This window comes from Molossus molossus, unplaced genomic scaffold (assembly GCF_014108415.1).
Source record: "Molossus molossus isolate mMolMol1 unplaced genomic scaffold, mMolMol1.p scaffold_m16_p_10, whole genome shotgun sequence".
Taxonomy (NCBI): Eukaryota; Metazoa; Chordata; class Mammalia; order Chiroptera; family Molossidae; genus Molossus; species Molossus molossus.
The window spans coordinates 63160312-63183614 of record NW_023425345.1 but is presented as its reverse complement, the minus strand read 5'-3'; the positions used below and the strand labels follow the sequence as shown (position 1 = coordinate 63183614).

At 41.1% G+C, this 23303-nt stretch overlaps 1 protein-coding gene across 1 annotated transcript in view; it reads right to left on the bottom strand.

Annotated features, from left to right (window-relative positions):
- Positions 1 to 16217, bottom strand: part of BEST3 (bestrophin 3) — a 41127-nt gene extending 24910 nt beyond the window's left edge. The window contains 4 exon segments of the mRNA XM_036251927.1: positions 12091 to 12324; positions 12791 to 12885; positions 16065 to 16177; positions 16179 to 16217. Coding sequence (XP_036107820.1) covers positions 12091 to 12324; positions 12791 to 12885; positions 16065 to 16177; positions 16179 to 16217 — 481 coding nt within the window.
- Between the last annotated feature and the right edge of the window lie 7086 nt (positions 16218 to 23303).

Sequence of the window (23303 nt, the reverse complement as noted above, 5' to 3'; positions counted from 1 at the left end):
CTGCCTGGGTTGTGGGCTCGATCCCCAGTAGGAGATGTGCAGGAGGCAGCCAATGGATGTTTCTCTCTCACATCAATGTTTCTATCTCTCTAAAGAATCAATAACATTATTTTAAAAAAAAGAATAAAAGGTGATAATGTATACAAAGCACTTAGTATGGTGTGGAAACATGGACCACACGACTTTCCTCCTGACCACTCCCTTCCAAGTCCTAACTAACCAGGTCCTCATCTGTGAAGCCCTCCCTGAGATTTTCTCCTTCAAAGCTCCCACCAAGGGCTTTTTCATGCCTCGTATTATGCTTTGTTATATATCAATGTTTCCCCTGCCAAGTTCCTTGGGAAGGATAAAGAGCATATTATTTTCATAATTCTCATGATATTCTGCATCTGCTTGAAAGGTGCTTCTTTAATTTTGTGTGTCTGTGTGGATACGTGTGTGTGTATCACACAATTTGCTTGAGTTTGCAGAGATCTCTCTAAGCCTCAGTCTTCTCGTGTGTAAGAGGGGGATGATAATATGCACTTCACCGGGATGTTGTAGTTACCCGAGATGATGAAAACATGTCAGGATATCAACAATGCCTTGCACATACTTTGCACGTAGTCAGTGCTGAGGCATAATGTATTATGTGAAACTTTAGCTAGCTACCTTCGTTTCATCTGCGCAGCAAAGAAAGGAGAGATCTCACTGATAGGAGGAATAATGTAGCAGGTTTATTTGATAAACAAACATTTATTGAATGTCCACTATGTACCAGGGTTTGTTCATACAAATATTTACTTAAAAAGCTTGCGGTTTACACTTAACCTTTTATTAAACACACACACACACACACACACACACACACACACACACTTGATTAAGTAATTCAAATGGTACAAAAATCCAAAAGGGCCAAAGGAATATTAGTGGGGAAAGTGAGTCTCATTTTCCCAGCCACAAAATTTCCCTCTGTGAAGGAAATCACTACAACCAGTTTATCGTGTATCTTTCCAGAGAAAGACCACAAATTGCATACAGCCCTAATTTTTAAAAAATTTGTTTTCTTTTTATTGATTTTTTAGAGAGAGAAGAAGGGAGAAGGTGTGAGAGAGAGAGAGAGAGAGAGAAACATTGATGAAAGAGAACATTGATTGGCTGCCTCCTGCACGACTCCCCCCTCCCCCGGGGTTTTGGTCCACAACCTGGGCATGTGCCCTGAAAGGGAATCAAACCCGCGACCTCTTGGTGCATGGATCGATGTCCAACCACTGAGCCACACTGGCTAGTCACCCTTTGACTTTTTAAGTGGACTTTTAAATGTTCATTATGATTTAGTATAAACAATATTTTCTGCATTAAAGTTTATTTCTAAAACTGATTTGGGGTGAGATAATTTTATTGCTTTTTTCTCAGTAACACATTTTTTATCCTTAAGCATCTCAATGAGTTGATGAATCTGGCCATCTTATTTAAAATAATCCTCCGTCCTAACCATGAAGACTGAGTTTTATTTAAGAATTGCTATAGCACAAAGAGGTCAAATGAGAAGTGAGACTTGCTCATTTTGAGAGTCTCCAATTTATAGAGCTTTGGAATTACCCTGATTTTTTATATGATCTAGGCCAGTATGTTTGAAAATAAGGTCCATGCTGGAGAGTATTATGCTAAGTAAAATAAGCCAGTCAGAGAAAGACAATTATCACATGATTTCACTTTTATGTGGAATCTAATGAACAAAATAAACTGATGAACAAAATAGGTCCAGAGACAGGGAGGCAGGGAACAGACTGAGGAAGCTCAGAGGGAAGGAGGAAGGAAGGATGGGAAGAGATAACCAAAGAGCTTGCAAGCAGACAATAGTGTGGTGAAGGCAGGGGTAGGGATGGGAATGGGGAGAAGGGGATCAGTGGGAGGGAAAGGGGACACCTGTAATACTTTCAACAATAAAGATAAATAAAAATAAATTTATTATATGTACAGAAGGGAGAAAAAGAAGGTCCACGGATCATGGGTATCGAAATCATGTGTGACACCTATGCGGGGCCCACCCTCACCTACTAAATCATTCATTAGGCAGGACTTCTGGGCCTAGGCCTGCACCTTAGAGTCTCATGTGGATACTATTAGAAAATACCAAAGCAACGCATTGGCCGTATCTCCAGAGACTGAGCCGATTGGTCCAGAGTGAGGTCCAGGCATCAGCATTCTTTTCAATCTTCTTGGGTGAGTTCACGGAACTGGGTTCATGAAGTTGCAAGTTTACCCTGCTCTGCAGGAAATTCTGACCTCAGCAATGTTTGCAAATCCCTGCCCTGAGAACTGAAGATTCTGCTTGTTCGTATTTGAAATAAACAGAATAACAACTACAAAGCCAATATTTACCAACAGGAGATTAGTTTTAGATACTAGTCAGGTTATTCATATGAGCTTAGAAGGGTTCTGCCCATGCCTGGGGAATTCGACTCTCTTTGGAGGTCAAATATAAAAACAAGCCTGATAATTCTCTTTTCGTTTCTCAGCGCATTTCAAAGTTGTTGCACGAGCCAGATAATTGCTTTTTCTTTTCTTTTTTTAGACGTGCAGAACATGATTCATTCTTATTACGAGAAGTTAATAGATACACGTGGCCTGTCTTGGCTCTATGCTTTAAGACTTATTGCAGCGCGTCACCCTGTATGCCTGGACACCTATTCTCAGACATTTCATCTCAATGACCTAACAGCTAATTCTTGGGATTATAGTGCAAGTTTTCAAAAAATAATCCCAATTATGTACTGGCTGTAATCTTGGTCATTCAACCAAAGAATAACTTTACCTCTGGACATTTTTTATTCAGGAGTATGGGTCGAATTATACTGGCAAATCCTCTCTTGGCTTCTTGGCCAAAAGCAAATATGAAGAGTGAGAGTTTATTTAGTGCGAACGCCTAAGCTGGAGTTAGGTGCCCCCAGCATGCAGCACACTCACACCGACTGGAAGGGGACATGCAGAGCAAGGAAAGCTGGTGGGTTTTCATTTTAGCCCAAATTTATTTATTACTTTGCTGTGAAAGATGATTAAATAGACACTAACATGTCCTCCAAGTGTGTATAGGCAGAATAATTTTTGTTATCCACTCAGGGTCACACATCTTATCCCCATCTTTGGAAATCGAAGTTTTTGGTCAATTGAAAGAAAAACCTCTAGATCGTTGGTCAAATTGATTCAAAGAGCATTTGCTATCAAATACAGTGTTATCCTCATCAGCACTTTGAGCCATTTTAACCCGAGACCTATGATCTTTCTCAGAACGTGCTCATTATCCTCAGCTCTAAGGCTATGTTAAACACAGGTATTGATCTGCCACGGTTTGGCAGCACTGTCAACTGGCTGGTCATCACGCTGCGCTGTCTCCCTCACTTGTCTGTCATCATGCCACACTCCCTCAGGCGCGACCCATGCCCCTGACACTGCCGCTTTCTCTTGCCACTGCATCTGTCTGGAGTTTCTCTTGTTTTATCTTTCCTTCTGGCTTTCTGGCTGGTTCACCTCTGTTCAGTAATTTTCCTACTGCTCATCTCAAAGAACCCGCCTTACTATTTCATATCAAAGTAAATAAAAATCTACACACATATACATATATATATATATGTTTGTATTTACTTGCAACTAGAATTGTGGTTTGACAGAGTAAGTTCTGCTACTCAAAGGCAACATTTTATTGCCCTCAAGTGAAAAGACCAATTAGGTCTATTGATAAACACTATTCCAGTGGCCATAGATTTTTGTCTGTACAGTTCATCTGTTTTTCAGCTGCAGCCGAGGCAGCTGTCTTGCCTTTAAAGCAGAGTGTGCAGATGAGGCTCTGTTACCAGAGGAGCTAAAACTGCATTTCAACACTTGAAGGAAGAGTGGGTTTGTTGCCAGTTCTTTCTGAAAGAGAAAGTTGTGATTCAGCAACTGAGCCCTTCTCAGACACATGACTTTGTCAGGGACATCGCTAAGTGCCTGGCTCATTTTCATTTTTGTATTTTCCAAATGAATGGAACGATGGTGGAGGCTTAGACATCCCTGCCAAGTGGGAAAATCAAGGGGAGGCAAAAATGAGATCGGGAGAGAGATGGAATCACATTGTGAAGGCATTGTGTAGGGTTGTATGTCAGAAAGTTTATACTACCACCCCCAGTAAGATATGTGTGTCTCACAAAACAGTGATCAGCTCTTCTACACGACGCGCTCTCTGATGTTTTCTGTTCCACTCCACTCCACTCCGTTCCACTCCATCCATCCCACTCCACTCCATTCCACTCCACTCCACTCCATCCATTCCACTCCACTCCACTCCGTTCCACTCCATCCATTCCACTCCACTCCGTTCCACTCCATCCCACTCCACTCCGTTCCACTCCACTCCACTCCATCTATTCCACTCCACTCCAATCCACTCCGTTCCACTCTACTCCACTCCGTCCCACTCCGTTCCATTCCACTCCACTCCAGTCCACTCCGTTCCACTCCACTCCGTTCCACTCCACTCCACTCCGTTCCACTCCATTCCACTCCGTTCCACTCATCCCACTCCATTCCGTTCCACTCCATTCCACTCCACTCCACTCCGTTCCACTCACTCCACTCCACTCCACTCCGTTCCACTCCACTCCGTTCACTCCACTCCGTTCCACTCCACTCCACTCCGTTCCACTCCACTCCACTCCACTCCGTTCACTCCACTCCGTTCCACTCCACTCCACTCCACTCCACTCCGTTCACTCCACTCCGTTCCACTCCACTCCACTCCACTCCGTTCCACTCCACTCCGTTCCACTCCACTCCACTCCGTTCCACTCCACTCCACTCCACTCCGTTCACTCCACTCCGTTCCACTCCACTCTACTCCGTTCCACTCCACTCCGTTCCACTCCACTCCACTCCGTTCCACTCCACTCCGTTCCACTCCACTCCACTCCACTCCATACATTCCACTCCACTCCACTCCGTTCCACTCCATCCATTCCACTCCACTCCGTTCCACTCCATCCCACTCCACTCCGTTCCACTCCACTCCACTCCATCCATTCCACTCCACTCCAATCCACTCCGTTCCACTCCACTCCGTTCCACTCCACTCCACTCCGTTCCACTCCACTCCACTCCGTTCACTCCACTCCGTTCCACTCCACTCCACTCCACTCCGTTCCACTCCACTCCGTTCCACTCCACTCCACTCCACTCCGTTCCACTCCACTCCGTTCCACTCCACTCCACTCCACTCCGTTCACTCCACTCCGTTCCACTCCACTCCACTCCGTTCCACTCCATTCCACTCCACTCCGTTCCACTCCACTCCGTTCCACTCCACTCCGTTCCACTCTGTTCCACTCCACTCCACTCCATTCCACTCCACTCCACTCCGTTCCACTCCATTCCACTCCACTCCGTTCACTCCACTCCGTTCCACTCCACTCCACTCCGTTCCACTCCATTCCACTCCACTCCGTTCCACTCCACTCCGTTCCACTCCGTTCCACTCCGTTCCACTCCACTCCGTTCACTCCACTCCGTTCCACTCCACTCCACTCCGTTCCACTCCATTCCACTCCACTCCGTTCCACTCCACTCCGTTCCACTCCACTCCACTCCGTTCCACTCCACTCCATTCCATTCCAAGTGCTGGTTGTAAGCCATGAGAATGATTTAAGAACTCAATACTGTTACACCTCACAGTGTAAAAAGCTCAAAATAGGATATGGTTGAATAAAGTCAGTTTCTGGGGTAGCAATGCTAAACAAAGACAGGGAGGCTCCTCTGTTTTCCTGATGTGGGTCAGCAGTCTCCCATCCCCAAATTAGTCTCCTATTTGGTAATCCAGCGCCTTATACACATGACGCACAGGAGCCATCACACAAAATCATTGGTCTTACCTCCTCACTTGCCCAGGTGGCTGAGAATTTCACTTGCCCTCAGTGAATAATCTGACGTGATTTGCAGACAAGGCTGAAGAGTTCATAGTTGTACCTAGTGCAGTGGTTCCTAAACGTTGCTATATAAGAATGGTTTGGGGAGCTTTAAATAACACTGATGTACCCTATTCCTATTGAAACTAATTTCTGGGAGTGAGAACCAGATATCAGTATTTTTAAAAGACCTCCAGTGATTCCAATAGCACAATGACCCTGTGGATAGAGTCACATTGCACACTGGCCATGTCAGCATTGCTACTGGGGAGCTTGTTTAAAATGTGCATTTTATTTTTTATTTTTTTTATCCTCATTTGAGGACATTTTTGCATTCATCTTCAGATAGAGCAGGAGGGAGAGAAAGAGAAAGAGATAAAGAGAAACATTGATGTGAGAGACACATCGACTGGTTGCCACCCACACAACCCCAACCGGGGCTGGGGACAAACTGCAACCGAGGTATGCGCCCCTAGAGGGAACCGAACCTGGGACTCTCCGGTCCGCGGGCTGATGCTCTAAACACTGAGCCAAACCAGCTAGGGCGAAAATGTGCATTTTAAACCACAAGTCCCAGAGATTCTAATTCTGTAGGTTGTCTGGGTTCCTGCAGTTGAAATAAGTACCCTTGATAATTCAGTGAATATGGTCTACAATCATACTTTGAGAGACACTGAGTGGGTAGCCTTGATTTAACTCCTAAAACAGAGCTGTGGGGAGCCTTCATACACCAGCTGGCTGAGGCTGCCCATGTGTGGCGTCCATCCAAGGAGGGCTGGTTCTGCTTGCACTGTCTCTGTGTAACCAAGTGCACATGGGTGAGTCAGGTTTCGCTCACAGGATGACATTCTGTCTGTCTGGGCTCATCATGTGAGACTGTAGGGAAACTGACTCAGCCTGTAAAAGTTCAGCCAACAGAGGAAAACCTGGCACTGCTGTAAATACCACTGTCCCCTTGATCATCTGCTGAAACAGAGCAGGTGGAGATTTCAGACACCAGTGAGCCCCAGAGCCATGTAATTTGCCAGGACAAACTTGAACGGGAGACCGCAGGGCAGAAAGTCAGGATTACACAACATCCATTTGATTTTACTTGAGAGAAGATCACAGATTAAATGATCTAAATATGTCAGAAACTCAAATGGGGCTAGCCTTCCAGCCAGTGACCTAAAGGTAGAATTTTTATCTCACTAGCCAGTTGACAGCTGGGAGCTTGCTTAGTTGTATGAATGTCAGTTAACAATAAGCATTGATAAAAATTCCCATGGGTTCTCATTAAGCTCTTTCTAGTCATAGAAGAAGCTCAAGGAACTTCATGTAAAGATTCCAGGGCTTTAAGAAAATTAAAGAGTGCCCTTTACTCAAATTTTACTGTCTTCTAAGCATTTTTATGGCCATAGAAGGAAATCATTTTAGAGAAATAGAAATGCAATATAGAGCTATAAAATAGCTGTAACTAGACTTGTGATTGTCTCTGAAAATGATTCCTGTAAGAAAAGGTTTGTAATGATTTTTATTGACCGGGGCCATATTTGTCCTTGCTTACAATGTGCTCCGTGTTCAGCACAGTGCCTGGCATACAGTATACACTCACTTAACTTTGTTGAATGAGCAAATACACCACAGGTTTAGCAACAGCGTTGGTAATTTTTTTTAGAGGAATGTATATAATTTCCCATTGTCGATTTTTGTGCTCTGGTGAGTACATTTTGAAGAGAACTGTTTTCTTCTCCTGACCATTGTGATAGTAAAGTGTCATGCTATATATAAGGTAAGCATCCAATTAAGGCCACACTTGAGTCAGCAAAGATCTGGAATTGTGCACCTGACGTTCTTTGGATGAGTGTCATCTTCCAGGGCAGGTGATTAGAATTATTAGATTTTTTCCAGGGCAGGTTTGTAGCCAGTAGGTAAAATAACAGAGACTGTATTGCCATTCCTCTGGTAAATAACTGCTTAATAACAGACTAGTAGAGGGAATTTTCAGCAGAGTAGACATTATTTAGCATTCAATTGTTATATTTCTATTTTCAAGTGAGCAGAAATGAAAAGCTATATTTTTAAATGGAGAAATTTAACCTATAACATCAAAGCATATCCATTTCCCCAGGCATATGCATTTTGGTCCTTTCAATTTTCCAGAATTATATAACATGACTATGCAATTTCCAAGCAAAGAAAGCTCGGGGATTAGCCGGTGAGTGACCTAGCTCATCAGACTTCAGTCATGCAACAGAAGGAGAAGCTACTCTTCATCCTCACTGCCCCCACCTCCCCCCACCTCATTTCTTCCTGGCCAGCCCTGAAGCAAGGACAGGAGGTTGGAGAGAAACCCCAACTGCCTTAAAGCCCCCCGATTCTCAGAGTAGGATCCAGGGACCACCTGCCTCAAAGTCTTCAGAGGCTTGTTAAATACCCATTCCTGGACCTTACCGCAGACCTACTTAACTGGAATCTCTGGCGTGGTATTTTGGAATCTGCATTTTTAGCAATATTGATTTTTAATAATGTCTAATGCACACTGAAATTTGAGAACATGAACTTTTCCAGACAGGTGATATTACGCAAGGGAGTCACCTGACAAGAGGTGTTTTTGTGCCCTTGGCGTTGCATTCTGTCTTTGCCCCCACCGCTTGGGTGCCCCTGGGCTTTGCTTCCCTGTCCTCTCTGCCCTCCAGCGCAAGTGCCCTGGCTCTGGGCTCAGGGGACCTGCTAGACATTTTCTGCCACCCTTGAACTTCTGTTCTTCCCAGAAACATTGGCACAGGCAAGAGACAGTTGGAAAGTGGTGGAGGTATGTGTCCAGTTGGGAGAGCTTGGAGACCGACCCCGTGCAGACTGAGTCAGCTTTCTCCAGTGGGTAAAGAAGCAGGAAAGGGTGAGCCCGTGGACAGAGAGGGCCCACCCACATGGCCAAAACCTTTGCCCCATGGCCTCACACACAAACCTTCTGCTCCGGGGGCACAAGCTGTTCTGTTTCCCCTTTTCCTGAGGTTTCAAGAGAACTGTAGGGACCTTTTACCTGTGATGATTAGTGATGGTCCCAGAGGGCGCTTGCTCAGGCTTTAGACCCCCTCCTGTCTCCCTCTTTTCTTAGCAGCTCCACATAAACCGACAAAGCAATGAAAGTCGGAATGATACTCATATGTTCAATCTGGTCTAATTCAAATCTCCTGGGCTGTAGCCTCCGACCAGACTGCTGCCCCACAACCCCTCTATAATTCTGGAGCCTCTGGTGTGGCCCAGACCTTGAATTCACTCTCTTTCTTAATCACTGCTACTTTTTAATAGTAATGAATTATTTGATAGTTGCCAAAACCTTTTACACCAGGGGTGAGAAAAAGGTTTTCAAAAATAAGTATCCCAGAAAAGACTCAGTACTTGTCAAACTTCAGTGTTCAAAAAGCAGCGTAGGAACCTGTTTAAATGCAGGTTTTCTAGGCCTTAAGTCCAATGGTTCTGATTCAGTGGGTCTGAGGTGGGACCCAGGAATAGCTCAAGTTAAGATGTAAAGGGCCTGTGGGTCTTTGGATCACACCTTGAGACACCCTCGTTTACACACACCTTCAAGGAGTGAATGGCTAATCTCCAGACACCCTTGGATCGGCTGGGGGATTCCAATATCCCAGTATCTCAACTGCCTTACAAAGCAAAAACGGGTGGACACGTCAGGCATTTACACAAATATGACGAGGAGTGAGCTTTGGTATTATGACAATTACACCTAAAGGGAATGAAATCTCGTCATTCTCCTAATCACCTCTCCCTCTCTACTTGCCCCTCAGACCTGAGCACAACTCAGCCGTCCTTTTTTTTTCCTTCAGAGAGAGAAACATCAGTGTGAGAGAAAAACATCAATCTGTTGCCTCCCGTCCCGGGGATTGAACTCATAACCTAAGTATGTGCCTTGATTGGGAATTGAACCCGAAACCTTTTGGTGTACGGGACGTGCTCCAACCAACTGAGTCCTGGCTAGGGCACAACTCAGCCTTCTTGAGCTCAGGCCCCCAAACCTCTCCATCCCCAGCCATTCTGGCTTCCTCTTGATTTGCTTTTAATAAGAAGATGATGCAAAGAAGATGAGATTTGCTTTGAGAATTGTGCCTGGTGTCTGGTTCCTGTCAGAATGCACTCTCTTCATTTCAAGGGTGCATCAGGACTAGAGAAAGATCACCTTTATCCACCCAAGTCAACTTTAGCTCTCACTCATCAGTTTGGAATGGGTCAAATCTTTCCTGTCTATTTTTAGGTCTTTCTTCAGATGTGGTGATTCTTACCACATTTGATCCTATAGACTTTAGGGTAAGAACATGAAGTTATCAAGTGGCATTTTCAACTTGGTCATTCTGAAGCAGTATACAACTTATAAATTTGGAGGAGGTGTGGCAGTTCATGTTTTGAAATTCCTGCTGGTTTTACATCACAATACATACACCTGCACCTGCACCAGGCCATCAGTAACGTCCACCTGAATCCGTAACTAACGCATTGCGCCCTGTTACTTTCTCACATCTGCACCCCTCTTTCTTTATTTCTACCTTGACTTTCTCAACCTCCTAGTCATTTATTTCAAGAAGACCTGGGATGTCACATCAAATGAGTTTTCTAAAGTGACCAAAGGGTTATGTTATGCTATTGTACTAGGTGATTGCAATATTATTAGCAAGATCTCTATAACATTTACCAAGTGCCGGATGATGCTCTAAATATTTTGCAAATGTTCACCTAACAAGCCAATGAGGTATATGAGGTAGGTGATATTGTAAATTACTATAAATTCATTTTGTGGGTGAGGAAACTGAAGCATAGAAAAGTTAAGTAACTCACACAAGGTCATATAGTAAGTGGTGGAGTAAGAATTTGAACTCTTACTCTGTGTTCTTAGTCACTATATTGTCCATCTAAGAAGGCAAAACCAAACCAAACAAAAGCCACCCCCCACAAAAAACAAACAAACAAACAAAAAACCTGTCCAAAAACAAACCCCAAACACCATTCTTCAAAAAAAATTTTTTTTTTCAAGGACATTTTAGAGAAGGAGAATAAATACAGAAACCTAATTTGACAGCATACTCAATATAAAGATGGAATTATCTCATGATTCTTTCATCTTCTATACATTCATTAATTCATTCCAACAAAACCTATTTATTAACAAGAACCCAGAACAACAACCAATATTTATTCAGCACATACTGAGAATTATCTCATTTAAAGCTGGTTTAACTAACAGTTTCCTCGCTAAATATTAACACACCAATAAGAACCATCCTTCCAAGATAATTTGTACTCAGCATAGTGTGTCTAGGAGCCCAAAGAGAATAATTGCATCTACTTTGAGGAAGAGGAGAGACAACAGACCCACAATAAAGGGGCCTTTTACTGCCACCTCTCAGGTCTGTCTAGATAAAAACCCACATTGCTGGTTCCCACCAAAATCTCCTTATGTTTTGGGAAAAGTATTAGCGTGAGAGTTCTGAGCCTGAATTATCACTGTGAGCTGTATGATCCAGGGCAGGTCATAACCTTTCTGAATCTGTTTCCTACCTTTCACTTTTTTTTAAGTCCGAAGGAATTAATATTTATGAAAATAGATTAACCGTGAAGCGGTAGAAAATGTAATATTATAGATCGTTTAAGTGAACATGATAATTAATCTATTTACCTCGCGGTCATGTGACTGCTGTTTCTCCTCCTCCGCCCCAAGTAAACTTTTTTATTTTATTTTATTTTTTTTAATCCTCACCCGAGGACATTTTTCCATCTTTTGTACAGACAGAGTGGGAGGGAGAGAGAGGAAGGGAGAGAGAGAGAGAGAGAAACATCGATGTGAAGGGACACATCGAGTGGCTGCCACCTGCACAACCAACCAGGGCCGGGGACAAACTGCAACCGAGGTACGTGCCCTTAGCGGGAACTGAACCCGGGTCTCTCCGGACCGCAGGCCGACGCTCTAACCGCTGAGCCAAACTGGCCAGGGCCTCAAGTAAACTTTTTGAGGGCAGGAAGCATGTCTTATCATTTTTGCCTCTTAAGACTGTTTCTGACACACAGTAAGTAATCAATACATGTTTCTTGAATGAATAAATAAGCAAAAAGGAGTTTCCAAGGCATTTTGAAAGTTCCCATCTAGGTGAGGGGAGCCCATGAAGGGAAAAGCCGTTCACGGTACCTGCTTCCACCACGTGGTCCATGGTGGGAAACCTCTTGTACACGGCGGTGCTCACCGAGCGGAAGATGAGCAGGGAGGTGAGGTTGACGTAGCGCATGAGTGTCCTTCGCAGCAGGCGCCCGTGCTCGTCCCTCCCGTGGACGCTGCTGGAGATGAGGAACATCAGCCTGTCCGGCCAGGGCAGGTTCACAAACTGGTTCCACCATCGGTTCACTACCAGAGTAACGTAAAACCCTGCAGAACAACAGGGAGACTATAAAGCACCTTCTTAGAGCAGACACGCCAACACTGATGCTTTTAGTGGAATTTTAGCCTTTTTAGGGATTGGGGTGTAAAAATACGTTGTTATCCATATCTTACGATTTTTGCCCTCCAGGAAAAAAAAAAAAAAAATGGAACGTGTGCCTGGCAATGCCGTGGCACCCAGTAAGTGGGTATTAGAACTAAAAAATGGGCAGCAAAATGGAAGGTTAGTGAAGAGAAAGCTTCATTGTCCAATAGCAGATTATTACCTCAAACTTGTTTGGTGTTAATTTAGCGAAAGCAGCCCTGAAGGCGAACCTTACGGACGATTCTGGTTCTAAGCAAGCGGTGGCTTCAGGCATGCCTCTCAGCTCGGAAACACTCCCATGCAGAGTCATCGGTGCCATCCTAACGGAGACAGCTGTGTGGCTGCATTCTGCGTGTGACCTATACTTACCAAGCACAAAGGTTACTGGAATTTGTTCAGCATATCTGTCACAGTAAATTGATAATTTTTCAAAGTAACGTTTTTGGGCTCCTGTAAGTAACAATCTGGAGCAAAAATAAAATGCACAGCCCTTTATGATATTATACTTCTGCACCTGCTTTGCAAGTGATATTCAGTGCAAACAATTAAGCACATATAATCTTAAATTTCTTTTTTTAAGGAGCTATAACGTTTTCTTTGCTACCTAAGCTGATGTATCTCAAAAGCTGAGTATTTCAAGTACTAAAATTTTTAGTACATAAATGTTATTGGCCATTGGATTTATTAAACATTTTACTTTAAAATACTTCATATTTTTAGGCTTCATATGGTTAATGCAGTGGATTTGGAGCAAAATACCTCACAAAAAAGTTTGTTTAAAATCATCCATTAGGTGTACTCAAAGAGAAAAGAGAGTGTCTTGATTAAGAGGATTACAGTTATGATTAAATAATAACTTTGATTTTGACGTCTTAATCTTACTTTCTCCTGAATATGCTACTCAGCACATTCTTGATTTTCTGTGTTGTATTTCAAGGCATAGTATAACTTTATTTTAAAGCCTGTAATTATTTAAAATATAAAATATAAAATTATATGAAATAACAGATTTAATAATTAAAATTGAAAACTTTTATTATTATACTTGGTGGGTTTATATTAACATAATATAAATATCAAAATTTATATTATAGATACGACGCAAATTTATTTCATAGTATTACTAAACAAATTTATATAACAGACCTATTATTAATATTTATGTTGTCAGGAGGAGATTCAGAGTCAGAAGGAATGTCTCAAGGTAGGTTAATAATAATGATCAAAATCTAGAAAGAGAACAAACAGAGGTGAATCTGCATCAGTGAATGAGTGTAGCTGTTCCACAGGAGAAAGGAATCCCTTGGAAAGATCCATGTTAACATGCTTCAGAGGCCTATGTGGGTCAGTGGGACTTTGATAAAGGAAGCAGAATGATGACGACGTAACAGTGAGCCACCAATCAGATTGCAGATAAAGAAATGGGAGCTGGTGCTGACAAAGAAGGGGTATGGGATATGCAGTGTGGGTGGGCTTGGAGTTCTTGCCTCAGCTTTGGAGAAGACGTCAGAAATTCTGATCAGGAAAAGCTAACAAGAGAGGCATCACCTGTTGGCACAGCCTACCAGGTCATGCTGAGGAAAAGTTACAGCCAGAATGGTTTCTGAGTCTCAAATGGAAATAATCGAAGAGGCTTTAATTGTGGAAAGCACAGACCACAGGTCAGGGGAAGTCGGGTTTGAATTCCAGATCTGCCACTTATAGATTTGAACTTTGAGCATATTTTTAAATCTCTCTGAGACTCCGCTTTCCCATTTGTAAATGGGGATAATAGTATTTATGCATCAGGGATGTTATGAGGATTAAAAAATATACATTATATAAAACAACTGATGGTTTTATTATTAATGTGATTGTTATTAATAATTGGCCAAAGGAAAAAAATATTTAGCTAATAGACACAGAAATTTTACTAGTTAGAAAGTACTACAGCAATTACTTTGTCAAATCCATAAAAAAACAGGAAGAGATATAATCGAATTAATGAATTCTGGTGCTGTCTTATGACTTTTGCTAAGTATATTTATTTGCTTTTAATAGGGTAAAAACAGGGTCATTAGTAGATGTGAGAAGGAAACAATGTCTATATTTTTCTACACGTATATTTGACTTCCTTGACAAATTCAGCCTATAGTTCTTGTTACACCTTTGATCAAGATATAGGGATCTATTTTAAGAAGCATTTACAATTGGACTTCAAAAAATAAAGAATGATTTGAACTAATGGTTATTGTTATAAATGTAAGCACTCTTTGGTTTTTAGAAAAAATATATGCATAAATTTTGTGGAGTATAAATAAGATATTGGAGCAAAAGTTACATCTCCACGGAGCATTTCTGGCTACAATGCAACTGTTCTAAGGGCTATTCTATTCTAAGCAGCAGAGCAGCAATAAACTCACATTAGTAAAAATAAACTGAGACAATTAACGTCATGTGTCTTCTGTCATCTCATATTCTGAAGGATTAGGTAACACATAAGTAACTTGTCAAAATAATATTATAAGACATATCCGAAAAATTATTGGAGGTTTTTAATAACATTCCCTTTAAAGACATTGGCCAAAATGTATACGAATATATACATTTATTTGGAATAGTGGTTTTTATATTTAGCTAAATACATCTTCCTATTCTACTTTTGATAATTATCAGCCATCCAAATTAATATCTCTCTTCTTCAAATGGGTCCTGTTGCTGTGAGGAAGAATGTAGGTGAGAGCAAGGCTATACAAATTTGTTCATTTGTATGCAGAAGGAAAGTAACAAACTGATGTACGTAACAAGGTGGAAATACAGTCTCGAAAACCTTTAGCGCTTCTATTTTTAGATTTAATTCCCACCAGAGAAGAAATATATGCAATCAATTTTAATTTAAAAAACTCATAAAGCTTCTCTTTTATAATACTGATAACACTTTATTAAGACTATAATTTTTAGTCATAAAAGTATTTCTTGGACATAATATTGCTCAATTTTTCTGTTAATCTGACAGGCATAGGTTGTGAAGTTATAAGGAATAAACATCTCCTTTTGTAAATATAACATACCTCGAACTCAGAATATATATATAAAAAAAATCAGTGAGTTTTCAGGCCTTTTCTTGATTTGAGGTGTTGGCAAGGTTGGTAGGCACCGTCATTCCAGGCAAAAGGGAGGAAAATGCCTATATCAGGTGTAGATGCCTCAAACATTCACAAACATGTTCATTACATAGGTTACTACAAACTCTCAAATCACAGATTCAAACTATGATCTACAGAGTTGAGAGAGGCTCAAGTAATTATTCATTTGTAGACTTTGCCGTTCGTAATCATTGTGCAGAGAGGCTCTAAGTACAAATCTTCCATTTTGTGCCTCTAGCAACATTCTTGACACACAACTAATACCTCATCGTCATCACTTCATGTGGGGCTGGAGTGAGAGCCACCTAAATGTGACGGTTAGAGACTATTTAACATCCTAAAAATGGTTGGTGTGGATTAAAATACCCTGATCCGGGGAGAAGAAGGCAACACAGAGGATCATGCAAAGGAGGATTACATATGCGAAAGTCAGCAGCCACCGCGGGGCTCAGATTTTTGAGACTGTATTCTCACGTGATACTCGATGGCCAGTGAGGAAGACATGCAAAGAAAAGTACCTGTACACCAAACTTATTGCTGTGTAAAAAACAGCAAAAACAATAAATTCCCTGTATAGTAGCTTGTAGATGCTGCCTCTCCACTTGAGGAGTAACCTATGAAATCCAAAAAAAAGTCGCATTGGCTACTTTACTGGAGTAAGTGACAGTCATCTTGGATAGTTTTTTTCTAGAAGAGTAAGAAGACAAAATACAGGTAAGAAGCCACGTTTAAGACCAAGCATAAGTCTGCATGTAAGGAAACCCATACCAGCAGTCAGCCACCTCCCCTTTTTTTGCCTTTCTCAGTTCATGCAATTTGGAATTTGGAGATAACCACTGTCTTAGTGCTAAATTGTTTAGTAGAAGAAAGGAGGAAAAGCATCTCTGGAAAGAGTAATGTCAGCAAGTGTAAGCTTGCCTGAATTTCTAAGTATTATTTTTAGATTATATAGTCATTCTTTCATAAATAGTTGGATGGATAAATGAGATATATGAGATACATTGTAATGTTACTTATCATATGCTTTCTTAACCCACAGGAAGATTTAGGGTATTGATATGCTATATTGATTGACATTTTCTTTTTTAAATATGTTTTTATTGATTTTTTTTTTTTTTTTAAAGAGATAGATAGAGATAGAGAGACAGAGAATCGATCTACTGCCTTCTGCACACCCCACTCTGGGGATTGAGCCCACAACTCCGGCATGTGCCCTGACTGGGAATTGAACTGGGACCTTTAAGTCCATGGGACGATGCTCAATCCACTGAGCCACACTGGCCAGGCTTGACTGACGTTTTCAAAAGCAGTGACCAAACTTATTCTTGGAGCCTTTATTTGCTAAGGTATGGCAAGAGGTATTTATTTCATCTTTAAACTTCCTAAGGGGAAGTTACAACTCTTTCCTTAGAAATCAGGAGACATTGCTAGAAAGAAGCAAGCCCCTTGTGGGGATTTCACCGGTGGGTTATTTTTGCTGGTTTCAGTTCATAGTTGGCACTCTAGGACTTCAACGGGTGGACAAAATGTTGGGCCGCAGTGACACTAAGAAGGGTACATTTTCTCTTTGAAAAGTGGAACACAAAATGCTTAGGGATGGTTCACTTTCTGTTTGGAACTGAAAAAACGAGGCCACTATTTAGGACTCTTTGCAGTTGGATCTGCTCCAGGGATGCGGGTAGGATGAGAACTGGGCCCCAAAGCTCAGTTTTCAGTGAGTTCTTTGGAATTCCATTGCTTTTCACCAAGAAATCACACATTCAGGTTTTGAGAAGATGGCCCAAAGTTAATCTCACAGAATCCTGCTCAACTACTCTCTAACACGGAGCACACACAGATAAAATGAGATTTCTTTGAAACTTTTTGGTTTTCCCAAAGGGATATATGAGGAGAGTCTTATGGGGCTACCTAGACTAAAATTCTGGAGCTTTTAGGGAGAATTGTATGAGACACAAGAAATAAATCCTATAGATAATTTCTTGTATAAAGTAGCCTATAGCACACATTTCACTATAAACAAAAAAACATTCTACTTTTATTCAGAGCTGGGAAAACAATCCAAATCTAATTTGTTTGTTTCCCTAAGGAAATAAAACTCTGAAACTATAATCACAGTATTTTTTTTTTTTTTTTGGTAATCACAAATTTAAGCTTTCAATATTACTGATTTCAATTAAAAACACAAAAAACAACTCAGAACCCTTCGGTCTGAATAAGTGGCGTTACGAAAGGATGGGATTCATGCCACAAAACCGGTTTCACATTTCTGTCTTCACCTTGTCTCTTTGTCTAATGCGAACACAGCCAGAATTGGGAGAGGACCGTAATAAATTCAGCCCATTTCATAATTTGTTCTCGAAGCAGTTTTAAATAACAGTTCTCTCATAACTTTCCTTCACGGAACAGTTCAGCCTTCTGGTTCGGCTCTGTCTGAAAAGCAAAGACCAGCTAGAGTAGAGGTCAGAATGAAAAGGCAGCACTAACCTACTTGTTTGATTTGGATCCGCGGCAGGACAGTCCTCAGGCTGGCCCTGGGCAGGGCCCGGTCCGCGGCCCTCTCCGCTCCACGCTCCGCTCACGCACAGAGTTCCTTTCTGTTCTCTGGCCACCGAGCGCACCCAGACAAGTACAGGGGTTAAATGATTTTCCACTTGTGGAGGCCTGTTTATGCCAATTTGCCCAATGATGACAGTTATAGCCGGAACAAACAGCAGCAGCAGCTGCTGAGGTGGCTTTTTCTAATCTATAATTATAACTCCACCTGCCGCCCAAGTACCCCTTTGAATGAGAAGTCCGAGGTGACGTGAAGGAGGACCGGCCGTTTAAGTCTGTTGTTTTCACTTTTGACTTTGCCCTGGGATGAAGGAAGAAAGCCATTTCCCCCTAAAGAGTTCTGAAGAGTCCCCACCAACCAAAAAAGGGAATTAGGACAGTCAGTGTGTGCTCAAGACACAGAATAAACTCTCACGAAGCCATAAACTGGGGCAGACAAGAATATAAACAGGATTTACACTCATTGGTGAGGTATTGCAAATGCTCTTCCATGAAAAACAACAAGCACGTTGGGGAGAGACAGAGAGAGTCTTTCAAAAGAACTCAGGGTGGAAAATGATTACATACTGATTTAGTACCTTTGTTATCTCTCCCTGGTAGGCTAGGCAGATTTTTTAATTATTCAAATGTTTTCTCTTAGATTATGTTTGCATATTTTTCTTTTTGAGAGAGCTCAAGAGAGCATTCTTTAAATGATGAAATAAATAATGTCAGGACCAATTCCTATCATTTTTTCCAATCTTCTAAAGTAACACGTGCACCAAGCACCTTAAGCTTAAATAAAATGATGACAAAAATACCTGTATTTCTGTTGAGAAACATGTAGAAAAATAATACTTATTCTAAAATTGGAAACATACACATTTAAAAGTGTTTCTATAATATTTTTAAGTTTCAGATGCGTTAGACTAGTTTAGTATTTTCCCCCTTTATTGATTTTAGAGAGAGAGGAAGGGAGACTGAGATAGAAACATTGATGAGAGAGAACACCGTTTGGCTGCCTCCAGCACGCCCCCCACTGGGGATCAGGCCACAACCTGAGCATGTGCCCTGACCTGGAATTGAACCAGCAGCCTCTTGGTGCCTGGTTTGACGCTCAACCACTGCGCCACACCAGCCAGGCTACACTGGTTTCTCTATCAAACAAACTATAAGCACCTCGGAGCAAAGACTGTTGCAGGTGTCTGATTTCCTGCCTCTTTCCTGTTCACAGTTCCAGAATGGAGCACTGTGTATAATGAATATTCAGTATGTGTTTGTAGTTGATCATCACCTTATCTTCACTGTGCTACTTCTATTGGTGCACGTGGGGGATTTTTTGAACATTTTGAAAGCATATATACTATGCCGCACATTTTATATTTGGGTTGCCGTAAAAAGTGGTAGGGTAGACCTGATATTGCATTTATAAAGGGTTTCGAGGCTAATCGATGCTATACAATTTTAGTAAATCTAAATGCAAGTGCTTATGAAATGGAAACACTGGAGGTATTTCTTTTTTTAATGTTTACTCTTAAGTCTTTCACTGGACGTAAGGCAGCCCTGAAATGTGGCCTAGCTCCTAGCAGTCACAACTTTGTAATGAGATTTGACTCTTCCACGGGGCGCTGTGGCTGGTTTCACTTTGAAACAGGGATGATTATGTTCATCTCTCCCATCAGGCTGTTTTGAGGAGTGACTAATTAATGGTTGAGATAATATTCTAAATTCAAATTAGTCAGTAGTGGTTAGATTGAATGAACAAACTCCCATTATTGAGCTCTGAGTCTGGTGTCTATTTCTAACAGGTACCAAAAGATGCCATTTAGAAATTAGAACTCATTAGAGGGGACTCTAGCCTTTTTCAAAATATTTAACAAACACCAAATTGCCAACTTAACTGTTCTATGACTTTTTAAAGAAAACTTCAAAGTTTATTGTTTCAAATAGATACTTTTCCAGATTCTAAAAGTATCATATGCTTATTAAAAAATAAAGAGTCAAACAACACAAAGAATGGAGTGGTACTCTGTCATGCTACCCTAGACTGGTAATAATTGTTTGGCATAAAGTTCATCTTTACAGATTTTTGTAGAACATATTTTAATTCCTATAATTAACAGCAAACAATATGATAGACATAGGCAATTTTAGGGATATATGAAATAATACTACCATTCATATTTTTTCTTTCTTTTTCTAAAAATAATAGTTTATTGATTTTTTTTTTAGAGAGAAAGTAAGGGAGAAGAGAGAAACATTGATGTGAGAGCATAACAGCTATTTGGCTGCCTCCTGCACACACCCCACCAGGGCTCAAAATTTGAGCCCGTGCACTGACCAGGAATCAATCCAGCAACCTCTGGGTACACGGGAGGACACCCAGCCAACTGGGCCACACCAGCCAGGGCATATTTTCATTTGACAGCAAGCATCATTTTACGTGATCCTGACCATGCTGGTATGCAACAGTCCTGATAAACACATTTGACATTGATTCCAGTAAACCTCCAGTGACAGGACAATTCATAAAAGATAAAAAAACATGATTATGTCTAAGTGATGCGAATAATGATATTCAATCCATAGGTGTCAAGATAAATCACCCTTTGTTTCTTAAGGAAACGGAAAATAAGTTTAAGTAGCCACTAACCGCCACTTCCTAAAGGAGAACCTGTTATTTTAAAAGCCTACATTCATTTTAAACTGATCTACTTATACCAACGATGTGAGAAATCTTTTGCTTGGTTGTACATAGTCACGTGTACGCAAAACCTTGCGTTCAAATATTAACTGAAGGCCAGAACTGTAGTATCTTGGAGGGTTTGATTCTGACTTCTGGACACTATTAATTGGGGAATTAGGAATCAGTAAACATTTCGAACAGGAAAAGGGCTTGAAGAAGCCCTGCTCTGCAGAGAGGTGGGTCTGTGAGAAGGGTGACTGATGAACTTGAGTAGGCAGGAACTGCAGGAAGGGAGTCAGTTGAGGGTGATTAGGGTGGTTCTGGTATGAACGTGCGTGATGGGTGAGTGGAAGGCAGAGGAAGGATGGAGACAGAGCCCAGAGGAAAACTGCCACTGGGGGGCAGAGGAAAAGGAGGAGGTTGGGGAGGGAGAGGAGGAGGAGGCAAGAGAAGGGATATAACATTTGCTTTCTCCTTGAGCCCGTTTGCTCATGAAAAACAAGAACTACAGAATATGATTTCAAAGGTGCTCAGGTGACACTGTTCTTTGCAGGGTGCCAAGTAACCGTGATATACTTTATTTTATCCTGCAAATAGGAACATTTTATCAGCAAAAATAGATGCAAAGTAAAATCACAAGTAGGAGCTCATGTGCCCTCCTGAACTGATGAGCTGATCCTCAGTTTTGCTGTTGATAATTGTTTCTGGGACTTATTCATTTTGCTATGTGCTGGATCCCTCTAGAAGAAAAAGACAATAGTCAGTGCCAAAGTTTCAAGAAAAATTCATGGAGTAAATTTCAATTGAGAACATTCATTCATTAAGTCTTTTTTTCTCCCATAACAAAATACCTTGGTTCAGTTGGTTTGAGAGCCACTTACAGCGATATTTTTGACCTACAGGTAAATTCTTTTTTTTTTTTTTATCCTCACATGAGGACATTTTTCCATTTTTTGTTCAGATAGAGTGAGAGGGAGAGAGGGAGAGAGAGAAGGAAAGAAACATCGACGTGAAAGGGACACATCGAGTGGCTGCGTCCCACACGACCCAACCAGGGCCGGGGACAAACTGCAACCGAGGTACATGCCCTTAGTGGGAACCGAACCCGGGTCTCTCTGGACTGCAGGCCGACGCTCTAACCGCTGAGCCAAACCGGCCAGGGTGCCTACGTGTAAATTCTTATTGGCTCAGTGGGACAGTATGTTTCTTGAGAACTCATGCCTTATTCTTTTTTCATATTTCCTATTTATTGGTTGCTTTGATGGCTCATTAAGCTGTATAACCAGCAGCTGATTGGGATAAGTCATGTGTCCATCCAGATGTGTAGAGGTTTCTGATACACGTTGTAGGTAGAACTTTGCCAAAGATCAAACAGAACGATGGGAAACCTCCTCAATTAATTTTTTTTCTTTAGATTTCAGAGGATAAATAGGACTAGAAAGACAATTGAGTTTTATTACAGCTGAAGCTCTAAATTAATAAAAAACTGGTTATCTGAGGAGTCATCTTTACGCTCCTTACAGAGAGTAATTGCCAAGTTAACAAAACAGAAATGTGTTAGTTCAAATTCTGAAGGTTATCTTCTTCTAGTGGAAGGTACAGAAACTTTATGCTATTTTAGGATGAAAGCTTAGAGTCTAGAGAATTATTACTATGGTGCTTAAAGTGTGTCCTGTACTTTATAATCAATAATATTTCTTTACTAGATGATATTATTGCTTAGCTTAGATACATTCACAATTGCTAAAAGACATAAAACATAGGACCAATTAAAAAACCAGTTTAATTTCACATGAAAAGGCATGCAAATCTAAGTATATTGTTTATTCCAAACAGCTGTGAAATTCTGCTACTTCACCACTATCATGGTAGAAAATAGCCATTCTGGAAATTATGTTACTATATGAGTAAAGGGAAGATACAAGTAAATAGGAAAAATTCTATGCATAAATGGAAGTCAACTTCACCAGTAAAAAGTCATATTGATGTCAGGACTCTTAAAATAATGCACTGAAAAAAGCATAACCTCATTTCTATGATATTGTCCCAAATGCATAACCTCAATCTAGTCATTGAGAAAACAAACAAACATAAATTGAGGGACATTCTAGAAAACAATTGATCAGTACTCTTCAGAAGTGTCAAGGTCATAAAAGACAAAGATTGAGGAACTGTCACACACTGGATGAGACTAAGGAAACATGACAACTGGATCTTGGACCAGAAAAAGAACACTAATGGGACAACTGGTGAAACTCGGGTAAGGTCTGAACATTGTTAATAGTATTGTGTCAATGCTAACTTCTGGGTTTTGACCCTGAACTGTGGTTAGGTAAGGCATTAACATTATGACAAGCTAGGTGAAGACTATATGGGAACTCTGCATTATTATTGCAACTTTTCTCTAAGTCTAAAAAAAAATCAAAAAGAGTTAAAAACAAAAAAATCTTTCTCACTTAATTTTTTATTTTTATTTTTTGCTTATTTTGCTTGTTTTTACATTTAGCTGAGCCAAGATTTTGAAAATATGTGTAGAGTG